Genomic DNA, 21,506 nt, shown 5'->3' with positions numbered 1-21,506 from the left:
GCTCTGGGGTCGTCCAGATTGCTCTCAGCGTCTCCAATAAATATATTGTTAAGGATACGTTGAGGATAAATGTGGATTCGGGGTTGAAGAGTCAGATGGAAGAGGCTGTTGGGAGTTCTGATTATCCAGGGCTTATTAAGGGCCTTCTGGAGGTTCAGAAGACCATTTTTCGAGTCCTCAAGGATGAGTGAGTGATCCTCAATGATTATTGGAGGTCTAGAGGCTTCTAGGATTATTAAAATTGACATATTTTTTATTTTTTCATTAATATGTACCAACCCTCATCAGGTTATTTACAATAAACTGTGTGCATTTTTGTTTCTAAAAAAGCAAAACAAAATTTCGAATTTTTAAAATTGGAAATTTAAAAAATATTAAAATTAGAATTTAGAATCTAGAATTTTTCATTCTAATTTCATTACTTTTGACAAACTGATGGATTATTTCTAAGAGCTCCAAGTTCTTAGATGCCGGGACTGCATTCGGCAAATGGTCTGAGACAGTGAAGTCGAATAAAAAAAAAATTACCATTTACTAGAAGATGTGCTACAATCCAACGAAGGCACAGGCTAATGCTCCAATCATCTGCAAAAAATTTTGAAATATGGGTGCAAGCGAATAAATAAATACGGCAAACCAGTGAAATACTTTATCAAATTCTCTTTATTTTTTGCACGAGGAAGGCACGTACTAGAGGACAGTTGTCCAGAGACTAACTAGTATAACCAAGGAAAAACTTTCACTGGGAAAACGAGAAATAAAATAATAAAGTTTTATACCTCAAGAGGATACAGTCCTCTTCTTCAAATTTCTCTCGAGTGCGGATGGAGGACAACCGATCGTAAATTAGTCCCTTTCTAGAACTGTTTTTCCAGTATGTCATAAATCTTTGTCGAGTAGTTTTTGTACAACAATGAAAGAGCTGTGCTCGAATATTCCAACAAAAATTGGAAATTACAAGTCCTCTCCCATTCACCGTTCCCACAATGAAACCTCAGTCGCAACCTCACTTCAACCTCGGTTTTCTTAAATATCTCCAAATCCCTGACACCCACCACAATTCTTCTCAAGAAATGTTTCGAAGCTCTCACTCCCCCCCCCCTCCCCCTCTCCGCACGAAAAAAGTAACTCACAAAAATTCCCCCACCCGCCAAAAACCAAATCCAGATTTCAGTCCAACTTGCTCAACCTTCAATGAGCCTTACCCCCACCTCCCTCACCCCACCCCAGCAAAAATACCCACGCGAATAAATTCGTTATCAGTATCTCTGACCTGAGCTCCACCAGACCTTGACCATCTCCCCCTCCCCCATAGCAGCCCATGGACCCGCTCGGCGTTCCGGTCGATGCCACGAGATCCCCAATCCTCCTCAGTCGTGTTTAAGCCCTCCGACATGTATCTCCCACTCGTTATCGGGATCCTCGCAGTGGCGAGTGCCTCCCCAGTTAAGTACGACCAGCGTCAGGACGGCAAGCTGAATCTCCACGCTAAACTGGAGAACCTCCTGCTGGTGGTGGCCCCTTCCTCGGGCTCCCCCAGCGGCTCCATCGACTTCGATCTCCCCGGGATCCTTGACCAGGACCTGGACTTCAGGAGGTCCGGCATCCAGGCGAGCAACGCCGAGGAGAGGAGAATCGAGAAGCTGGAGGAGGCGAACGTCGAGGACCGGAAGCTGGAGGTTCTCGGTGAGGAGGCAAAGTTCAAGAGGGATGAGCTCAAACTCATTGGTGACGCCATCGAAAACTGCGGACCTGGGAGGTATCGGGATGGGGTGGGAATCTGTCGTGCTGATGATTCTGCCAAGGGGAAGCCTTGAATACATAACTGTTTTGTAAATCACTAGCGAACTGGCGCTTCGCTAGTGAATAATTTATACTATTTTATTTCATTTTTATTATGCATATATTTTTCCCTTAATTCACAAGTTACAACATTGAATGAAGAGGAATTATGTTAAAGATCAATAAAAAGTGGTTTTTTGTGATCAAAACAAATGCATAAAATAAAAGCCATTCGAAATCTCATTCGGGTAATAGAAAAATCTCTCCAAGTATTCCTGAAGATTTTTGAAATTTATTTTTCCCTTCGGATGGTAAAAGGATATCGGTATTCCTCATTATTATGAAAAGGAAATGGAAAAAGAATCGGAAAGGAGTAATCGGGTAAAAAATTGATTTTTTTTTCTTTTATATTTGCGGCAACTTCGAATCACTTTTTTCTTCAAGTATTAGAGGAATATCAATATTTCAGAGAGAAGAAATTCAAAAAAAGCCAAAAAAGTAGGCGGGAAGAACAATTAATTTCTCTGTCTCCGGAAAGTTTCCAAATTAATATATTTTTTCGAATAATGGAAGAATAGTCATAAATTCGATTTCTATCATTGTCTTTCGATAGAGTAAATAGAATAAATGACAAATATTAACAATTGGAGACTAAAACTTTTATGCAATGATTATTATGTAACAATGCAATGTCATGTAATTATTATGAAAAGGAAATGAAAAAAGAATCGGAAGGGGGTAATCGGCTAAAAAATTGATTTGTTTTTCTTTTATATTTGCGGCTACTTCGAATCACTTTTTTTTCTTCAAGTATTAGAGGGATATAAATATTTTAGAGGGAAGAAATTCAAAAAAGCAAAAAAAGTAGGCAGGAAGAACTAAACAAATTAATTTCTGAATGTCTCCGCAAAGTTTCAAAATTAATATATTTTTTTCGAATAATGGAAGAATAGCCATAAATTCGATTTCTATCCTTGTCTTTTGAAAGAGTAAATGGAATAAATGGCAAATATTAAGAATTGGAGACTAAAACTTTTATGCGATTAGTTATTATGTAATTGTCTCATGTATTCACGATTCTATTAAGTCATCATTTCTTCATTTCCATAATTTTTATACTTGTGTATTTTTTGTTACAACCTTTTTTGTAGAGCCGATTGAAAGCTACAACAAATGTAATTACGAAAATTTTGATATCTCCCTTAGATTCGGAACTATTCCCCAAAAACTCAACTGGGAGATGAGTCGACTTGAACCGTTTTACCACTTGGCTACTGAATTAATTCTATGGCTCGGGTTTTCATTGGACATCTGACGAAGTGTCACATACATTCCCATTTTTTAATCATGTTTTATCTGTGACGTTGCAGCCAAATTAATTCAGCTATTTATTCAAAAATTGCAATTATCTCTGCGGAATAATACAGCTGTAATGGTGTTGTAGACTTAAATCACGTACAAGGTGGATTTTCCACGGAAAGTGCTTGTAGCACGAAATATTTATTAATCAAAATCTGTTTGGCCCAAAATAGCGTTATTTTATGACAAATCTGACATTTATTTTGTCAATTTACTTCAATTAATTCTACGGCTCGAGCTTTCGTTAGAAATCTGACAAAAGCTCGAGCGAGAAATGTTCCCGTAGTTTGGAATGAGAAAAAATATATTGAATGTATGGAACACAATAAAAAGAGAATTTTTGTAAAATATTGTTAAAATTTTTTATGTGAACACGAAAATTTGATTTAAGGTGATCATTCTTAGCAAAATTATGTTTTGAATTTCTATTCAATCGTTTAATTTCTTACTTAACTGATTATTCAATTGCGATTATGCAATTATTGCAATTAAAATTATGTTTCTTTGTCAGTGTGAGGACGAGATGAAAATGAAATGTACATCAATGAAATACAATTTTGTTTGTGAATGAAATTTGAATAAACAATTTTTATTGTTCTATGTACACTGTCACGTTTTTTCAGCATTAAAAACTCCTCATGTGATTGTTCTGAATATGAAAATAGAGTAAGTGAAGATAACGTTTCCTTTTGTTCTTGCTGTTTATTGTTTGAGCTTCCGGAGTTGATACTGAAGAAGCAAAATTAGAGTTCAAGACGGTACTAGCAAGCGCAGGTGAGTTTCACCAAAAATCTTGGAACTGCAAGGGAATAGAAGAATTTTTTGAGTGCCAATTTTGTTATTTCTGTTCGACTCCCACAAACTCATCAAAAACTGAAGGTCAAATTGATAAATTTCATTTTTGGATTTAGTTTTTACTGAATCTCTCGGAATCCAAAGAAAATAGCGAAAATTTTGTCAAGACCCTTTTTGAAGATAAAATCCGGAGCTGAAAAAAAGGTCCTGATTAAATTTTCCGTATCTCCCACAGATTCTGAGATATTTCCCGAAATCCAAACTCGCAAAAGTCCATGAATTTTGTTTTTTCAATGAATTTCCATCAGTTTTTTCCAAATATCTGAGGATCGAGAAAATGTCGAATTTATTCATTTTTGAAGAAATGGCGAAATTCTCCTTAAAATTGAGATAACAAATGCAGAATGGTTCAGCATCAAACATCAAAACATCAAAAACCAAATTGTTTCCAAAATCATCAAATCTTTTTTTTTCGCTGGATGCCATCAATTTTTTCAGCCCGAGATATCATAATTTTCCTGATTCCTCTTTCTCTCCGCAAAAAGTCCTCCCAAGAATCCTTAATCTCCCCCCAATCCGAAACCATTCTCCCAAAACTGAACTCCTCATCTCCTTCCACTCCCCTGAACTCTCCCAGCCCCTCGACAGAACAGGTTCCCACACAGCCACCAAGAGCATTAACAAAACCGCAGAAACCAATCCTGACGTAACAGCTATTGAAACCCGCCCCCTCCCAACAGCCAAGTTCACGGCAGTTCCTTGAACCCTCTCGCCCAAGGAAATGTCCCCGGAGTGGGGAGTTTTACCACAGGGTCACCTGGGGCCATGAACGTTCACTGATCCCCAGTCTGATCCTGTCCCTAGTGGCAGCAGGAACGTGTACCAATGGTCCAAATAAACATGAGAGTTTTCAAGATAATTTCGCTGTTACTCCTCTCAATTCTGAGTGGATTCGACTGTTCTCCAGTGTCATCGCTTCGTCTGGAGCACAGGGGCGGCCCCGAGGAGGACTCGGGCCTGGCCCTGGATAATTACGAGCTTCAGGAGCCATCATCAACGACAAAGCCCGTGGAAATATCTGAAGACACTTACGATCAGCGTCAGAACGGAACCGAGAACTACAGGATTCACGTCGACGGACTGGTTGTTGTGGTGGCGCCTGTGGAGGCTCTTCTCCTTGCCGGAGGCATCCCGGATAATTTTTCGAATATTCTCGCGCCTCCACCGGCCCCGGAGAAGCCCCTGGACAAGCCTCTGGACAAGCCTCAGGAGGATGAGGGGCCCTTGAAACCGGTTGACAAGCCGATCGAGGGGGAAAAACCTTTGGATGTCAAGAAAATTTCGCACAGGTGAGTCTTTTCAAGTGGGCAGGGGTAGAACGGAGGGGATTTTGTTAGTTAAGGGTCTTGAGGGTCGCATGGAAGGGTTGAGCGGAATAATGAGGAGGGTAAAGATTGTTGAGGGTGAAATAGGAGCGATCATTCCACTTGTCACTCCCATTTGACCCTTAAGAACGTTAGTTTAACCTTTCTGGTCATTCCACTCGTTTTCCATTTGACACGCGAGAACATTGAACACTTCTAATTACTTCAGTTACCTCTCGTTTGACTCTTGAGATAATTTTATCGTTCACCTGTCTCCTGATTGATCCTAAATAACATTTGACCTTTCACTTGTCGCTCCCGTTTGACTCTCAAAATCGTTTTATCTTTCTGTTCATTCCCCTCGTCTCTCCCATTTGACCCTTGTGATTACTCCACGCATCCCTCCCGTTTGACCCTGGAATTGCCTCTCTTGTTCGATCCTCAAGGATCACTTAACTTGACCCTTCTGATTTTACTCCACTCGTCTCTCCCGTTTGACCGTCAAAAACGTTTTAAAAGAACATCTGACTCTTGACTTGTCGCTCATCTCTCCCAACTGACTCTTGAGAACCTTTGACCCTTCTGATTACTCTACTCGTCTCTCCCTTTTGACCCCTGAGAACGGTTGTCTCTTCCAATTACTCTACTCGTCTCTCCTAGGTGACCCTTGAAAACGTTTAACCCTTCTGATTACTCCACTCAACTCTCCCATTTGACCCTTCTGATTACTCTACTTGTCTCTCCCTTTTGACCCCTGAGAACGCTTGTCTCTTTTGATTACTCCACTCGTCTCTCCCAGTTGACCCTTGAAAACATTTAACCCTTCTGATTACTTCACTCGTCTCTCCCATTTGACCCTTGAGAACGATTACCTCTTCCAATTACTCTACTCGTCTCTCCCATTTAACCCTTCCGATTACTCCACTCAACTCTCCCATTTGACCCTTGAGAGCGTTTGATTCTTCTGATTACTCACTCGTCTCTCTCATTTGACCCTTCCCCATTTCTTGAGTAATGAAGACGAAAAAAAAAATTCTTTGACATTGTTGGCTTCCGGATGGATGCCGCGTTTGGTTTCAGCATTGCGCTGACGTTTCGCAAACATTGCAGTCTGCATCTTCAGGGCTGTGAGCTCTGATGTCTGAGGGTAGTCCTTTTATGCCTTCCCCTGTGATGGTGGGGGTAGGGGACGGGAGGAGGAGGGTCAGCCAATCATATGTTTTAATTGATCAGCTGATCAATTAAAAAATCGGGAGAACGGTTTTCCAAATAGGGTTCACTTGATATCGTCTGTCCCTGTTGAGGTTGTTAGGGTTTTTGTAGATCTCCAAGCTTTCTCGGTATTTCCTTTTGAAATATCCTTGAGACTTGGCCAACATTCTGGCTTGATCGTAGTGGATCCTATGTCCAGTGTCCATTCAATGTTCAGCAAGTGCAGACTGTTGTAAGTGACCGTATTTGGAACACCGTTGATGTTTCTTGATCCGTGTACTGATCTTCCTCCCAGTTTCACCAATGTACACTTTTCCGCATAAGCAGGGGATCTCGTATACTCCTGGTGTACTGAGAGGCGGTCTGCGATTTTTCGCACTCGGCAGCATCTGTCCAATCTTCTTTGGGGGTTGGCACATTGTTTGGATGTTGTGTTCGCCGAGTACTCTGCTGATGCGTTCAGTGGTGCCTCTCAGGTAGGGGAGGAGGGCCACTTGAGGGTTCTCCCGATTTTCTTCAGGATTAATCTCCTCTTGAGGAGATGAGATCTTGCTCTGTAGCTTTCGCTTGACCTTTTGAATTTGTTGGATGTTATATCCATTCTTAGTCAGAGCCGTCTCTAGAGGTTCAACTTCGCTGTTGACGTTGGAGGGTTGGGNCTTAATCATGGCAACGAAAGCCTTAAAACTAAAAAAAATTCTTTGTATTTTCCTCGACTTTTACACCCCTTAACAATTTTTTTTCCAATTTCAGGGGACATTTGAAGCTTGTCAGCTTCCTGGCACCTCTCCTAAGACACATTGGACAACAATGAAGGGGTTTTAACAATTTCTTTTGTACTCTTTTTTATTAAAATGATATTTATTCATCTGAAATTACAATAAATACAGTTTTTCAATCCCTGCTTTGTTTTTTAATTATGCAATCTCATGGGTAATTCGCTGAGTACAAAAGATACTTATATTACTGTAGAACTATGCAATTTTTACAATTTCTATGATACAATTCATTGGTTACTATAATTCATTGATCCACTGCTCAATAACGTCAAAGCAAAGGAGTTATTAGGAAAATAAATGCAGTCTCACTCGAAATAATGCGGCAGTCTAGGGGACATATCAAGCGGTTTCAGGGGACGATTGTCCAGGGGATGAAGACTAGATTTGATTGAGCCTTTGATTTATGATGCAATTCCTTCAGTTTTCTGGAACACAAGATTTTTGGTTCTGAAAATTATTTAGTTTCTCGAGAATCTAGGGGTGATGCAGGTGAAACGAACATTTTTCAATCGTCAATAACTTGAGATTGACAGCATGAATTTCGACGATTTGTTTTCCATTTTGAAGGTATTTTTTCAGACTTCAAAATGACATTTGATTTATGAAATCGCATCATTCCAATATTTCGGGAAACATTGCTGACTTAAGAAGGTCCTAACTCATTTCCTCCAGTGAAGCAAGTTAATTGTAGATTCAGTTTTTCCTGAAAATTTTAAAATTAATGGGAGATAGCAAAAATTTTGAGAAGACCTTCCTTGTAGAGCGAAATGCGAGCTCCAAAAAAGGTTCTCACAAAAGTTTGGCCATCTCCCCCAGATTTTGAGATATTTAAAAATCAATTTTTCCAAAAAGTGATCCAATCCCTTAACGACTTGAAAAAAAGTCGACCAAATGATGATTTCAAGAGATAATGACAATAGTAATATTAATCCTCATCAACTCACCTCAGTGTCATCCTCTCTGCCAGCAATGGCGAGCCTCCCCTCGAGCTCCCCCTTCTCCTCCCTCAGCTCCTTAATACAAGTATCATTCTCCAACTGTATGATCCTCAAGACCTTCAGCAGCTTGGTAACTAGATTATCCACATCGATTACTTGATCAACAAGGTTAACAGCCGTCCCATAATCCCCCTGGACCCTCTCCCCACTCTCGTCCTCCTCATCCTCCTCGTCTGCCGTCTCCTCCTCCTCATTCTCCTCAACCCTTCTCCTATTCAAGATCGCTTGAGTAAGGCTGTTCAACGACGAGAACTCGTCAGCACTGCGTCCCATTTCAGCATCCCCATAACCATCGAGCCCCCCATCAGGAACGCTGAAGCCCCTTCTCAGAGAGTCACAACTGCTAACCATATTCCTGGAATAGCCGTCATGCAGAGGTACATCCTCAAGAACGCTCTCCATCATGAGACAGGGCTCTGTCTCAAAGTCCAGTAGATCCTCACTCTCATCAGCCCTGAACTCCCTGAAGAGTCCTTTCTCGCAGGTGCCTTTCTCCCCCTTCATCACAAAAGGATGAGTGGCAGCATTCCTGATAGCTCCGATGACAGCTGAAACGAACGAGTGCCTCTTGGGCGAGGGCACGAGGTTCAGCGATCTCGAGCTCACAGGCGACGACTCAGCGCTGCTGTTGGACTTGGAGTAAGCCTCGTTATGATAGACAACATCCTCAAGATCCTTCTCCGATATCTTGTAAGACTTCACCAGCTGATCAACAAGGGCCTCAAGCCTGTTACCAAGTCCTGACAAGGCAACACCCGCGCCGGAAACGGCAGCTCCTTGTGTCAGCAAGAGATCCCTCGACTTGCGTTCAATTGCACTCATCCTCATCTCCAGGGAGAGATTCTCCTGGCGGCGCTGCTCACTCATCCTGACGAGATGCTTGCACTCTTCCATCGCCCTCCTAAGTTCCTCGTCCTTAGAAGACAGAAGTTCGTTCTTCTGAATGAGTTCTGCTTCTAGTTCCTTCATGGCTTCCGCCATCGCTGTCTTCTCGAGATGAAGGAACTCCTGGAGTTCAAGGGTTTCGGCCTCGACCTCCTGCTGGTGCTGCAGAAGATTCTTCTGGGCAGCCAGACTCTTCTCGAGATCTCGATTCAACATTCGGCAGAGGGACTGCAAGTTAGCTATCTCAACTTGTTGATTCGCTACGACTTGCCCCGACTCCTGGAAATGGGACTCCAGCTCCAGGAGGGAGTCGTTACCCTCGGGGTTCTCGGTGGTTCCGAGGATCGCCTGGACCCGCTGAAGGTTTTTCTCGAGCTCCTGACGCGTAAAGTGATGGTCTGAACGCTCGTCCATGAGGTGTCGCTCGGTGGACGAGAGCTTCTGCTCAAGCTTGTCCTTCTCGTTCTTAAGGTCTTCGAATTGGATCTTGAGCGCCTGATAGAAGGAGTCCGGGACCATTTGGATCTCCGTCTGGGTGTCCGAGGTGATCCTGTCGGGAACCTCGGGGCCACAGGATCTCGCGGGGAGACCGTTCAACAGGTGCTCGATATCCGAAGCTGTCAGACCGGTCTGTATGCTTGCTTCATGATAGATTATCGTTTTCTCCGGGGGTTTTGGCTTTAGCAGTGACTTCTTTCGGGTTTTGTCGAGGCGGGATAACGAGGGGTCCCTGCTGAGGGACTTCTTCGGGTCCTCCGTGGGCGGCAGACTGAATTTCGAGGTCCTTCTCCTCGGGAGAGTCCCAAAGGTTTCTATCGTCTTCGTCTCTAGCTTGTGAAGTTCGGATTTGGCGCGCGTTTTGTCGACAGTTATCGATCTCGTCAGGGGTTTTGACGATCTGGGAGTGGACAACGGACGTTTGAAGTCCTCCGAGGGGGTGGATATCGGGGTCGTGCGGCATTTCGAGAGGCTTGATGCTGTCGCGCGTGTTATGCTTCTTTGCGACAGGTCTTTTTCGAGTTCCTTGGCGAGAGGTGAGGAAATCGAGAGGGTGAGGGAGTCGGTTGACGGTCGGGATCGGGTTCTGGAGCGAGCGGGGGTGCCTGCAGACCAGAGTTTGATGGTCTGCTTGGGCGGCGGAGGCTTCAGAACCGGCGCTCGAGATTTCGGCCTTGGGGGCTCGGTTTGGGGAACCGGACGCGTTCTGGAGGACTTCTGAGGGGGATTCGGGGGCTTCTTTTTGGTGGTGGTGGTCGAGGTGCAGGGTGGACGTTTTGAGGTACGAGGGGTAGGGCGCGAACCTGTGGAACCGGTCACGGAGGAACTCTCACTTCCACCCTCGGAGGTGTGCTCGCGTGAGTGGGAGATCGGGGGGGTGCGCGGGAGGAGCTCGTCGGGGAGGGTACCGCAAGGGTCCTCGTATACTGAACTACAAGATACTAGACTTGAGTCGCATGACACCTCGTCGAGGTTGTTTATGCTACTGGAGTAGCCATTCACCTGGAATTATCAGGGGGGGTGTGAGAATTTGGGTTTTTTGGGGGGTGATGGGGTGAATTTTTTTGAGGGCTTGTGGGGCAAATGGAATGGTAGTTAATTTTGTTGTTCAAGGGTCAAAGAGTTCGACCTTCGTTTGACATTAATCGTTAAGGGTCATTCGACCTTCATGAGCATTTAAACCTTTAAGGGTCAAGTGATTTTGAGGGTCACTTGAGCCTTGAGACAATTTGACCCTCAACCCCAAACGTCCGTAAGGGTCGTTCAACCTTTACGACCATTTGACCCTTTACGGGCCAAACAGTCTCATTTGAGCCTCACAGCCACTTCACCCTTCACAGCCCACTTTGATAATTATTCAATTATTTCCCTCGTATAGAGGTCCGGAAAGTCGATGGATAGCATATAGTATCCCACTTTCCATGTAATTTATGCCTTAAAAACATCTAAGGTTGACCGAGTAGAATAGCCCAAGGGATAATATAGATGTCATTTGAGCCTCTTGCCCCTTGAGACAATTCGGCCCTCAAGGGTCAGCTTCGAGCGTCATCAAGGGTCGTTTGACCCTCAACAGGAAAATAAAACAGGCGGAGGAGTTTTGAGGGTCTTTTATATCTCAGAGAAATAATAAATCACTTCTCTCCATCTATCTGTTAGACCCTTGAGAACATTTGGCCCTTCACATTTTTTTGAGCAACAAAGATGGAAAAAAAAGTTGTACCAATTTTTCTCTACATTCTTTTTTTGCTACCGTTCCACTTTGCCCCACTATCTTTCTTAGACGTCCAAGTCAGAGTTGAAGGTATTAATAAAAAAATGTATCCATTACCCTAGGTATTTCCGTAGTGCAGCCCTCGACTCCCGAATCACTCCCATCCTTATTATCTTTGTCCTTGCCCTCAGTTAATGCATCCGTCACGTGAATGACTGTGATGTTGCAGTCGCTGTTCATGGTCCCGTTGGGATCCTCATCGTCGTTCTCCGGTGACGTCTTGTTGGAGGGGGACGATAGGTCCTCCGGTACACCAGAGTCCTGACGTGTGACATACTGAGGCGATGCTGGCAGACACAGCTCTGGAATCTTCAGATCCACCTCGATCACTTCGCCGTTCATCTTCACGTTCTTCTCTTCATTCTGAAATTTAATTAATTTTCATAAAATTTGTTCATTGATTTTTTCATTTAAATTGCATTTTACAAATGTATTATTTTTATTTTACAAAAAAAATATTCGTTCTTCAAACATTTGAAAACGAACATTCAGTACAATCCAGGAAATTTTTTTTCTTTCACTTTCAAGCAGGGATTCCCATGAATATTAAAGTTCTGTAATATTATAAGGATTTGACCCTTACATTATTGAAGGTTTGAAATATGTTGATTCACTTTTTCAAATAATATAATATTTTTAATCTGATTTTTTACAAATAATAATAATATATTTAAAATTTGTTAATATGAAACTGTAAATTTACTACTAAGTGAATAATTCAAATTTCTTGAAAGGGTATTTTCGATTACACAAGTAATCGTCAATCTTCCTACCTCAAATTATTGATTGATAAAATAATTAAAATTTGAATATTTGAATTGATTATACTTAAGTACTCAAAAAATTTCAAGAATGACGTTATCTAATTAAGGGCTGCAAAAGTAACCGTAATGAAATATTACAAATTTGGCTATCCCTGCATCAAGTGAGGGTCAAATAATTTCGGGGGTCAAACAAGCCTTACGAATGTTTACGGTTGAGGGTCAAACGACCCTTAAAATCATTTGACCCTCCTCTCTCCAATGAAATAATTTATTTATTTTTTATTTATTTGTATAACATGTAACAATCGCGGCTAATTACATGACTTGAATTGGGAACAGGAAATATCGTTGAGGGCGCTTTTTTTTGCCAATATGGCCGTCAAAGAGGTATACACACACGCGCTCAGACAAGCCCCCATTTGCTTGTGTATCGTAGATGTGCACCCTTAACGCAGGCATTCATAGAGGGCGTCTTGTTATTAAGCGTCCCCAATAGTAGATGAATAAACTTAAATGTAATACAGATAGTTTATCCACAGGTGGCGACGGTGGCCGAAGCGGTTAAATCGCTCGACCGGACGGCGGGACCCGTGAGGCGCGGGTTCGAGTCCGGCGTGGGGCAATTGTGATTTTTAATCTTTCGGAAACCGTCGAATGGAAGTTTAGACACAGAGAATCATCGGAGAAGTGTTAGGAAAACATTCTCCGATGAGGCTCGGTCGATGGACGCCCGTGTCGACCAAGGTTTTCCATGGTTTCCCTTGGTCACCCGGAGAGTCTGTACGTGGGGTACAGCTCCTGGGGTACAATGCGACACAGTTGGAGAGGAAGTCGGCCCATGAAACCGCAAAACATGTTAAAATCCGAATAGGGTATATATGGCAAGAAATAAAATTTTTAAAAATAGTTTATCCACAGGTAGATGGTAACGCGAGGTGTAAATTGCAGATTATGGCATAAGGTAGCGTCTCGCTACATCCTAACACGCGTACTCAGGTTGAGGACTATCGCATGTACTTGCTATCTCACTCGCACCTTCGGTGCCACGCGTATCATTTTCCTATTCACCAATCGTGAGGACACTCAGGAGTCTCGTCAACACCTCTCGGTGCGATATAATATATTCAGTACAATTCCCATCGGACACTCGATCGGATCACATTACTTATTCTTCATTTTTCTATTATATATTAACGTAGCAATGAATTCAGTAGTGCAGTGGTAAACCGGTTTTTTAAAATTTATTGTATTAACCTGCAGTGGGTTACTTACATTCACTCAAGATGTACGAAAGTCATAAAGGAAAATAGTAGTTGCTGCTGTAACATATTTGGTCCAACTTTATTTTAGGTCTTTCGCTGTGGACACCAATACTTCGTTACCTTAAATTCTGATTTTACATTTTTTAATGAACTGGTGTATAATCTTGAGAGGTTCGAGATCTTTTGCCACCAGGAGTGCGGATATGGTGTACAGTCTAGGACACTTGTGTTTAATAAGTTTATCAATCATTAACTCTCTTTCTTGAGTAGAATACTCTGGACATTTCCAAATAACGGTAAACCGCGTTAAGTCGATTTGACTTTTCGCCAGTTTTTTTTATGAATATCTCGGAATCTATGAGAGGTGGCAAAAATTTTCTCACGATCTTTTTTATAGCCCTCAATTGGCTATATAAAAAAGGTCGTGAGACAAATTGTTCTATCTCTTTCAGATTCCGAGATATTCGTCAAAGACTGGCCGATCGTCAACATCGATTTGACCAAGTTTACCACTTCGCTACAGAATTATCATTATTAATTCATTATTAATTATCAATTACACCGTAGTGGATTGTTATCTTCCCGTCAACACCTCGATCCCTACAATAATACATAAGAGGTCGAAAGTGGCGTTGTGAGCGGAAAGTCTTAAATCTCAATTATTTACAAGCCAAAAGAACCAGTAATGAATAATAACGGTTTCTTAAGCACTTTTGATAGAGTAAACGAATCATTGAATATGTCCATGTCAGGGTACCTGTTTCATAACGAAAAGTTTTATTTCAGAAATTTCTCTATGTCGAATGTTTCATTTATTATAAAATTTAATCCGGGTTTTTACCAAACTATTCAAACGGCTAGCAATTCAATACTCCAGGGCCAATTCCTCAATTCTTGGAATTACTCAGGGCCAATTCCCCAACTATTAAGTTTGCCAGCTGCATTTGATCTTTTTAAAAACATAATTTATTTCTCTTGGAACAAAAACTTGAAGTAAACCGCTGACCGTAATAAAATACATTTTCAAACCGTGAAAATTCTCTTTCCTTACAAAATCGCTCTGACCGTTATAAAATATTGTATATAAAGGAATCTTTAGACATTTTACAATTTAATACGTTTCGTCGCGACCCACGTGTTTTCCCTCGGATTTGAGACAAAAGTTTTCAAAGGAAAGCAAAAATTTCAAGCATTTATGACTTAATCTCTTCCAGACGAACACTGTATCCCATTACTCTACGCAACTTTCTACCTCAGACAAGCGCCACCCCTGAATTAGCAAACTGAGTTACGCCACGCCCTCCCTCCTTATTCTCATTGTTGTGGTTAAAAAAATTCTGACCGCCTAATCACATCATTCATAATTTCTCCTCCATCAATCCGAAGATCGTACTCCCTTCCACATTAAATTTTGATACCTTGACAGACACCCCCAGTTTTTGCCTTGACAAGAGAGAAATTTTTATTCCTGCCACACTTCAACCTCGAGTTGCAAGAGAATCACATCATTTTATGGAATATTGTGCGCGTATAGAGACATTCGACATAAATTAACCTTGTCAGTAGTATTATTTAACAAAGTTTAAAATTGAAAATCAACTGTTCGTGAGTGTAATCTATATAAATTATTAAAAGCAAACAGAACTGTAAGAATTAACAATAAACTGTAAAAATAAAATTTATATAAAAGTCGTCAAAACATTCGAATGAATTTAATTATTAACTCGAAGATATCGATTATTTTAGAATAGTCGAAACAGTATCCCAGGGTAAATCGTAACAAATTATTGAAGAGAATGTCACGAATATAAAACATGCTCGAAGTATTTTCTCAGTGTTTTCCTCTATCCGCTGCCAGAGAGAACTTAATTCTCTTCAGACGAAAATATCCTTCAGACACTGAAGGACAAGATAATGGAAGAATTTAAAAGTTTTGTTTCGAATTTACGGAGGAGGTAGAATGAAGTTCATTAAACGTCTATTTAACCCCGGAAATTAATCCCGAATGACCGGCTGTTGAAGTTAATCGAGTAATCTCTCGATAACCAATTTTCTTCGCACACAAACAACGTGATACGATTGAGGGACTCCCCATTGGATTATCAGACTACTCACACATTATCTCCCGGAGCGTTGTTTGCAACCATAATATTTTTTCGAATATGCTTCCAACGATTTACTCAATTCAATGCCTACATCACTGAACGTCGACAAACACGCTGAGAATACAATTACAAAAATATTAAATTGATAATAAACTTTTTTCTTGTCTTATCAACAATTCAGCGATAGAAAAAAGTGGGACTCTGTTAAAATGAGAATATCTTGATAACGAATGGTTTCAGGGGGAAATATCACTGGACCTTTTTTGTAGCTGACAAAATTCTCCGCAAAAAATGTTCCTACATATTTCCTCCTCAACCCACTCATTACGGAGATATTTTGGGGACAAACTCGACGTGAAATTCAACTTGTCGCGATCTGAACCAATTAATCCATCAAAGTAGTTTAAAAATCCAAAAATCACATTAATAATTCCTAAAAGCCGTCATTACCGATGACCTACATCTCCAGGAGCTCCAGAGGACTCCCCGAAGTGACACGTAACGTGCAATTAATTATTGAGTCACGGTAGTGAACCTTGGTCGAGCGATAAAAAAACTTCCCATTAATAACGCATCTTCCAACGTACAAAACCGGGGGAATCACCGACGACAGCTGACATCAGGGTCATTAATCGAACGTAGTGGGGCACTTACATATATTAGCTCACCGCCTTCTCTTCACGCAATCATTACCCACCGCAACTCCGGAAGCGCGTGGTTAGAGTTTATAAAGACGAAAACGATTGGTGAAAGAGCAAAAAATGACGGGTGAATACAACGAGGCGAGTTAGCTCAATTTATTGGGAAGAAAAAAAAATCTTGGTTTCGTTGTAGTGGAAGTGTCGGTGCTAATTGAACATGGATTAATCGCTATTTGGAGGATTAATTAAAATTCCGAGGTAATTGGCGGATTTGTGTGAGATATAATGGGGCAAAGCGGAATGCTAGCAGAAGGGAATGCAGGGGGAAATCGAGAAAACTTTTTTCTATGTCTATTATTCTAAAAAATTATGAAAGGTCAATTGTTCTTTAGAGTTAAAATAGATCAGAAGAGTTAAACGGCCTTGAGGGTCTGTTGGGAGAGACGAGTGAAGTGATCACTCCCGTTTGCCCCTTTGCCCCCTTCGCCTGTCACTCCCATTTGACCCGTGAAGAAGTTTGACCATTCTGATCACTTCGTTTGTCTCTCTCGTTTGACCCAGCGAAATTCGCTACCGTTCCACGGGAGAGTCAAGCAAAGTGATCGTTCTGCTCGTCTCTGTCGTTTGATCCTTAAGTCATTTGACCCTAGATTTGAAGGTCAAATGGGAGAAGCAGGGGGATGGATCAAACGGGAGGGCGATCACTCCTGTCTCTCCCGTTTGACCTTCAAAATCATTTGACCCTAAAGAACGTTTGATGTTTTGTCGTGTGACCCTTCGACTTAAGGGTCAAATGGAAGAGCTCTCCCGTTTGACCTTCAAGATTGTTTGACTCTTCGACATGACGGTCAAATGCGAGACAGGTGAAAGGGTCGAGAGGGTCAAACGGAAGAAAAAATCGAAGTGATCATTCTGTTCGTCTCTGTCGTCTGAGCCTCAGGAACATTTGACCTTCATTTAGGGCAAATGGGAGAGACAGGAGTGATCGCGTTTGACCCTCGAGGATGTTTAGACCTTTGAATAAAGAAATTCGCAAGCCTTTTCTTTTCCCACAGTCCAATAACCCCTCAAACTTTCTCTAATTTCAGATTTTGAAAATGCACAAGCCCTCGAACGACAACTCCACAATGCGTGGAGACAACCTGAGACTCTTCCTCCCATCGAACACCCAGACCCTTCAGGTCGTCGGGGACGGTTGTCGTCTGAGGGTCCACGAGAACACGGGGAAGATCCGGATGATCGGGGACGGCAGTCGCCTGGAGATAACCGGGAAGAACGGCGGGGAAATCGAGTACCGAGGGGATGGTGGGAGGATTATCTTCGGCCCGGGAGTCTCCCCGAGGAATATTCTGTACGTGGGGGACGGGGGGAGAATCGGGAGGCAACCCGAGAGGGTTCCAAAAACGGAAATTATCGAGAAATCCTCGGGAATCGGCACCTGCAAGACGTCGAGGATCAAAACTACTGTTTATAAGCCTGACTGAGGAGTAGGGGGGCATGAGGCAAAGTGGAACGGTGATGAAAGACGGATGTATTATTAAAAAAATGTTCAATGGTTTTTCAGGGGCAAAAGGCGTTGAGGGTCAAACGGGAGAGCAGGAGTGATAACCTTTCACTGGGCTCTAATGGGAGGGTCAGGCGGATGGGTCAAGGGTCAAACTGGAGGGCTATCACTGCTGCTCTGCCGTTTGACTCGTGACACATTCGCCTGTCCTCTCCATTTGACCCTCAAATCGAAGGACAAATGCTCTGAAGGGTCAACTGGCAGAGGTGAACAGAGCGATCACTTCAATTTTCTCTCCCGTTCGACCCCCGTGACCCTTCCGAAGTCGAAGGGTCAAGCAATCTTAAAGGTCAAATGGGAGAGCAGGAGTGATAGTCGCCCCGTGGGCTTTACGGGGAGAGACAGACGGATGGGTCAAGGGTCAAACGGGAGAGCGATCACTCCTGCTCTATCGTTTGACCCCTGACCCAATCGCCTGTCTCTCCTATTTGACCTTCAAATCGAAGGTCAAATGTTCCTAAAGGTCAAACGATGGAGATGAACAGAACGATCACATCGCTTTACTCTCCCGTTTAACCCTCTTGACCCTTTCCCCTGTCTCCCATTTGACCCTTGTTGACCCTCATGTAGCGGTAAAATTACCCTCCCTCCCCTTTTACTTTGCCTCACTCTTCCCCTATTTCTCCTTTTTCTAGTCAATTTCAAAACTTTTCTCGTCAGTATCAGTATTATTACAAACAATGTAATACAATGTTTATTACACGAGCCTGGGGGTCTTCCCACCATAAAATGCCTCCGGATGGCCTGCAAACGTGTGCTGCACTGACGTGTGTTGTACTGAGGGTAAATATAAACTCTGGGACGCGAAGAATGCATTCTGGGGAGGACGTTTAACTGTGAGGGGGAGGGCGAGGGGAATGGGACACAGATGGACAGGAAATTACGGATGGGGGGCTGCGAATTCCGAGAGGCACTCCAGGAATCGCGGAAGTGGGAGGGCTTTTTCGGAGGTGAGGTATCTGGGAGAGGCTGTGGGAATGGAGTGATGATTGGGGGGGGGGAGGGGTTGATACTGTTCTTGTGAAATAAATTATTTTTGTATGAAATTTTTGGGAAGAGGAATTTTATTTTAAGTTTAAGCACCAGAACGAAGAGTGAGAGGCGAGGAGTGATTTTTCTCGGAGGAGAGCATCTCGAGATTGACTGAGGGAATTTCGACGAAATTGGGCTCATTTTCTTGGTTTTTTCGTGAAGTTCAAAATGAGAGGTGATTTTTTGGATTTGGTTCGTTTGGTTGGAAGATATTTGAGGTTGAAGAAGACTCTTTTTGCAACGTTCTGGGCTTGAGAAGAATTATTGCTTTTTTTATAATTGCGTTTTTATATCGGAAGCGAGGGGTTTTAGGAGGGAAATTGATAAGACTTTTTTTTCTAGTTGAGGAAATTATGTACAATAAATGGGTCCCGTTTTCTTCTGGAATGTCTCGTTACCGAGATAAGGAAACGATAAGGAATTGTGATAATTCTTTTTCAGAAAATTCAAATTTTTGTGAAATTCAAGTTTTCTTTGAATGCAGTTATCTCGATCACGATCAATCCTCGGAGAAAATGTCATAGAACATTTTTGTAGATGAGGAAATTCTCTACAAAAATTATTCATTGCATTTTCGTCTCAAACTATTTATTAATAAGATAATCAAACAATTAGAAGATGCAAAAATTCTGCGTCTCAATGAAATCCAAATTTTTGTGAACTTCAAGTTTCCTTTGAATGCAATTATCTCGATAAAAGTCGTTCCTGGGAAAAAATGTCCCAGAACATTTTTTGTAGCTGATAAAATTCTCTATAAAAAGTATTTGTCACATTTTCTTCTAAAACCACTCCTCACCTCGATAACTTCGACTCAACGAAAAACCCGAAAAACTCATCGTTTCCTCTTCCACTTCTTCTCGAATCGCCTCGATTACACCTCTCCCTCCTTCATCGCTCTCCCTCCCCCAATAATCATCTAAATACTCCCCACATCATAACTTTGATAACAAAAACTAATAACTAGAAAGTGAAAAAAACGAAAGTAAAACGCCATAAAAACCAATTCCCCTCAGAATTTTCCATTTCGACGCACTTCCTCATCGAACTAATCACCTGAATCATCAACATAATCACAGCGGTGATTAATCACGACTTGATAACCCCCTCCACCCAAGGAAAACAACAATTCCCTCGAAAAATCTTCGTTAGGAGAGACGAGGCTAAAATAACCCGTCTTCAATCACCAATAACTAAAGATCGGCTCAGTGAAATTTTAACACTTTTTTCTTCACTTTGAAGCCTGAAAACATATCTTCAAAATGAGCTCCGAGTCATCCCGATCGCATCATTAGATCAGGAAATATCGATGACTAAAAAGTTTTATTTTACTGTCTCATCTTCTCCTAAAAAAAAAAAACGTTTTTTCCACCGGCTTTTCTCGCAAAAATCTCTCTCCTTCCCAACAACTCCTCTCCCCCTCAATTCTTTCTGACAACCGCTCGACAAACCCCTCCAAAAAACCAAAAATTATCGAAAATAATTGAAAAAATCCCCTCAAAACTCCACAAATCATCGAACCAAGACCAAAATGACCCGTCTTCAACCACCAATATCTCAACGTCGGCTGAGTGAAATTCCCCAACTCTTTTTTCATTTTGAAGACACTTTTTCAGGCTTCAAATCGAGTTCCAAGTGATTCCGATCGCATCATTAGTTCACGAGAAATCGACGACTAAAAAATTTTATTGTATTGTCTCATTTTCCCCTAAAAAAAATGAAAAAAATTTTTTTTCCACCGGCTTTTCTCGCAAAAACCTCTCTCCTTCCCAACTTCCCTCTGACAACCCCTCAAAAAGTCCCTCCAAAAATCCAAAAATCAATTGAAAAATTCCCGGAAAAATCCGCAAATCGCCGAACCCCAGAGTAAACTCCATTCGACACGCGAAAATACCACTGCATTCTCCGAAATGATGATCAATAAATAGTCCCCGGGCGGTGCACTACGATGACAACTGTCCTCGGCCACCGGAATAAACTCATGGAGCCCTCAATGAACAATTGGAATGGTTAATTACCTCACTGGAGTCGTTTTGGTCCTCGCAAAGTCCCTCGGAAGACATCGGAGATCCCTGGGGACCCTCTCGCCACCTCGATTCACATAGAACCGAGTACATTCGCTAATTTTCTGGTTCAATCCACTGTTTTCTCACTCGTAATTATGCTTCTCGTTTATTCACACGGAAATTGAGGCGTTTTTGGAGCGCTTGAGGCGGGGAAATTGATAAAAATCGAGCGAAATTGGAACTTCGGAGTGGACTGCTTCCTGGACGCCTGTTTCAACCAGTTTCAACGTTTCTGCCAGGTTCGGGAGTCTGTTGTGTAGAGGGAGTCCCCACCACCCTCGCCCCCCCGGAGCGGCGCCCTTCCGAATATGGCGGAAGCGGCTGGAAACGGGAGCAAGATGGTTTTAGGGAATTATTGGGGATTGGAGGGGTTTTGGGAGATTATCTCGGCAAGGACGGGTTTTACGGGAAAATGTTGTGAATAGTTTTTCTAGAGAATTTTGTAAGCTGCAAAAATGATTTTGGGAGATTTTCTTCTAGAGATGATGGTTATGGAGATAATTGCATCGAAAGTAAAGTTGATTTTTTCATAAAATTTTACTCGAGTGGGAAAACAACAGTTCCACATTTTTTAATTGTTCAATTATCTCGGGAGAGAGGGATTTCGGAAAAAAATGCTATGAATACTTTTT

General features: G+C 42.0%; 3 protein-coding genes across 5 annotated transcripts; 2 read left to right on the top strand and 1 right to left on the bottom strand.

Moving 5' to 3' along the window:
* Window positions 1–1,393: 1,393 nt before the first annotated feature.
* Window positions 1,394–1,906, top strand: LOC107037505. Its single transcript, XM_015256077.1, has one exon. The coding sequence runs from the start codon at window positions 1,395–1,397 to the stop codon at window positions 1,815–1,817; it is 423 nt and encodes a 140-aa protein (XP_015111563.1). The 5' UTR covers window position 1,394; the 3' UTR covers window positions 1,818–1,906.
* A 2,904-nt stretch (window positions 1,907–4,810) lies between these two features.
* On the top strand, window positions 4,811–7,346 carry LOC107037548. Its single transcript, XM_015256164.1, has 2 exons — window positions 4,811–5,285; window positions 7,266–7,346. Exons 1-2 carry the CDS (start codon window positions 4,822–4,824, stop codon window positions 7,324–7,326), a joined length of 525 nt encoding a protein of 174 aa, XP_015111650.1. The 5' UTR covers window positions 4,811–4,821; the 3' UTR covers window positions 7,327–7,346.
* Window positions 7,347–7,360: 14 nt separating this feature from the next.
* LOC107037547 lies at window positions 7,361–21,106 on the bottom strand. Of its 3 annotated transcripts, none has more exons than XM_015256161.1 (5): window positions 20,827–21,106; window positions 11,501–11,806; window positions 8,236–10,674; window positions 7,792–7,994; window positions 7,361–7,716 (listed from the first exon to the last, which is right to left on the bottom strand). In XM_015256161.1, the coding sequence occupies exons 1-4, from the start codon at window positions 20,923–20,925 to the stop codon at window positions 7,935–7,937; spliced, it is 2,904 nt and encodes a 967-aa protein (XP_015111647.1). In that variant the 5' UTR covers window positions 20,926–21,106; the 3' UTR covers window positions 7,361–7,716; window positions 7,792–7,934. The 3 variants fall into 3 exon arrangements, with proteins under 3 accessions (XP_015111647.1, XP_015111649.1, XP_015111648.1); XM_015256163.1 differs by lacking the exon at window positions 20,827–21,106 and adding an exon at window positions 19,608–19,688; XM_015256162.1 differs by lacking the exon at window positions 7,792–7,994.
* Window positions 21,107–21,506: the final 400 nt, after the last annotated feature.

This window comes from Diachasma alloeum, unplaced genomic scaffold (genome assembly GCF_001412515.2).
Source record: "Diachasma alloeum isolate Michigan unplaced genomic scaffold, Dall2.0 Dall_scaffold_00255, whole genome shotgun sequence".
In the NCBI taxonomy this organism is placed as follows: domain Eukaryota; kingdom Metazoa; phylum Arthropoda; class Insecta; order Hymenoptera; family Braconidae; genus Diachasma; species Diachasma alloeum.
This window is presented reverse-complemented; position numbering and strand designations above follow the sequence as displayed.

Coding starts and splice junctions, on each gene's coding strand:
- LOC107037505 (XM_015256077.1), top strand. CDS start 1,395: ATGTATCTCCCACTCGTTATCGGGATCCTCGCAGTGGCGAGTGCCTCC.
- LOC107037548 (XM_015256164.1), top strand. CDS start 4,822: ATGGTCCAAATAAACATGAGAGTTTTCAAGATAATTTCGCTGTTACTC. Junction 5,286..7,265: donor GTCAAGAAAATTTCGCACAG/GTGAGTCTTTTC, acceptor TTCCAATTTCAG/GGGACATTTGAAGCTTGTCA.
- LOC107037547 (XM_015256161.1), bottom strand. CDS start 20,925: ATGTACTCGGTTCTATGTGAATCGAGGTGGCGAGAGGGTCCCCAGGGA. Junction 11,807..20,826: donor ACCAAAACGACTCCAGTGAG/GTAATTAACCAT, acceptor ATTAAATTTCAG/AATGAAGAGAAGAACGTGAA. Junction 10,675..11,500: donor GCACTACGGAAATACCTAGG/GTAATGGATACA, acceptor TGATAATTCCAG/GTGAATGGCTACTCCAGTAG.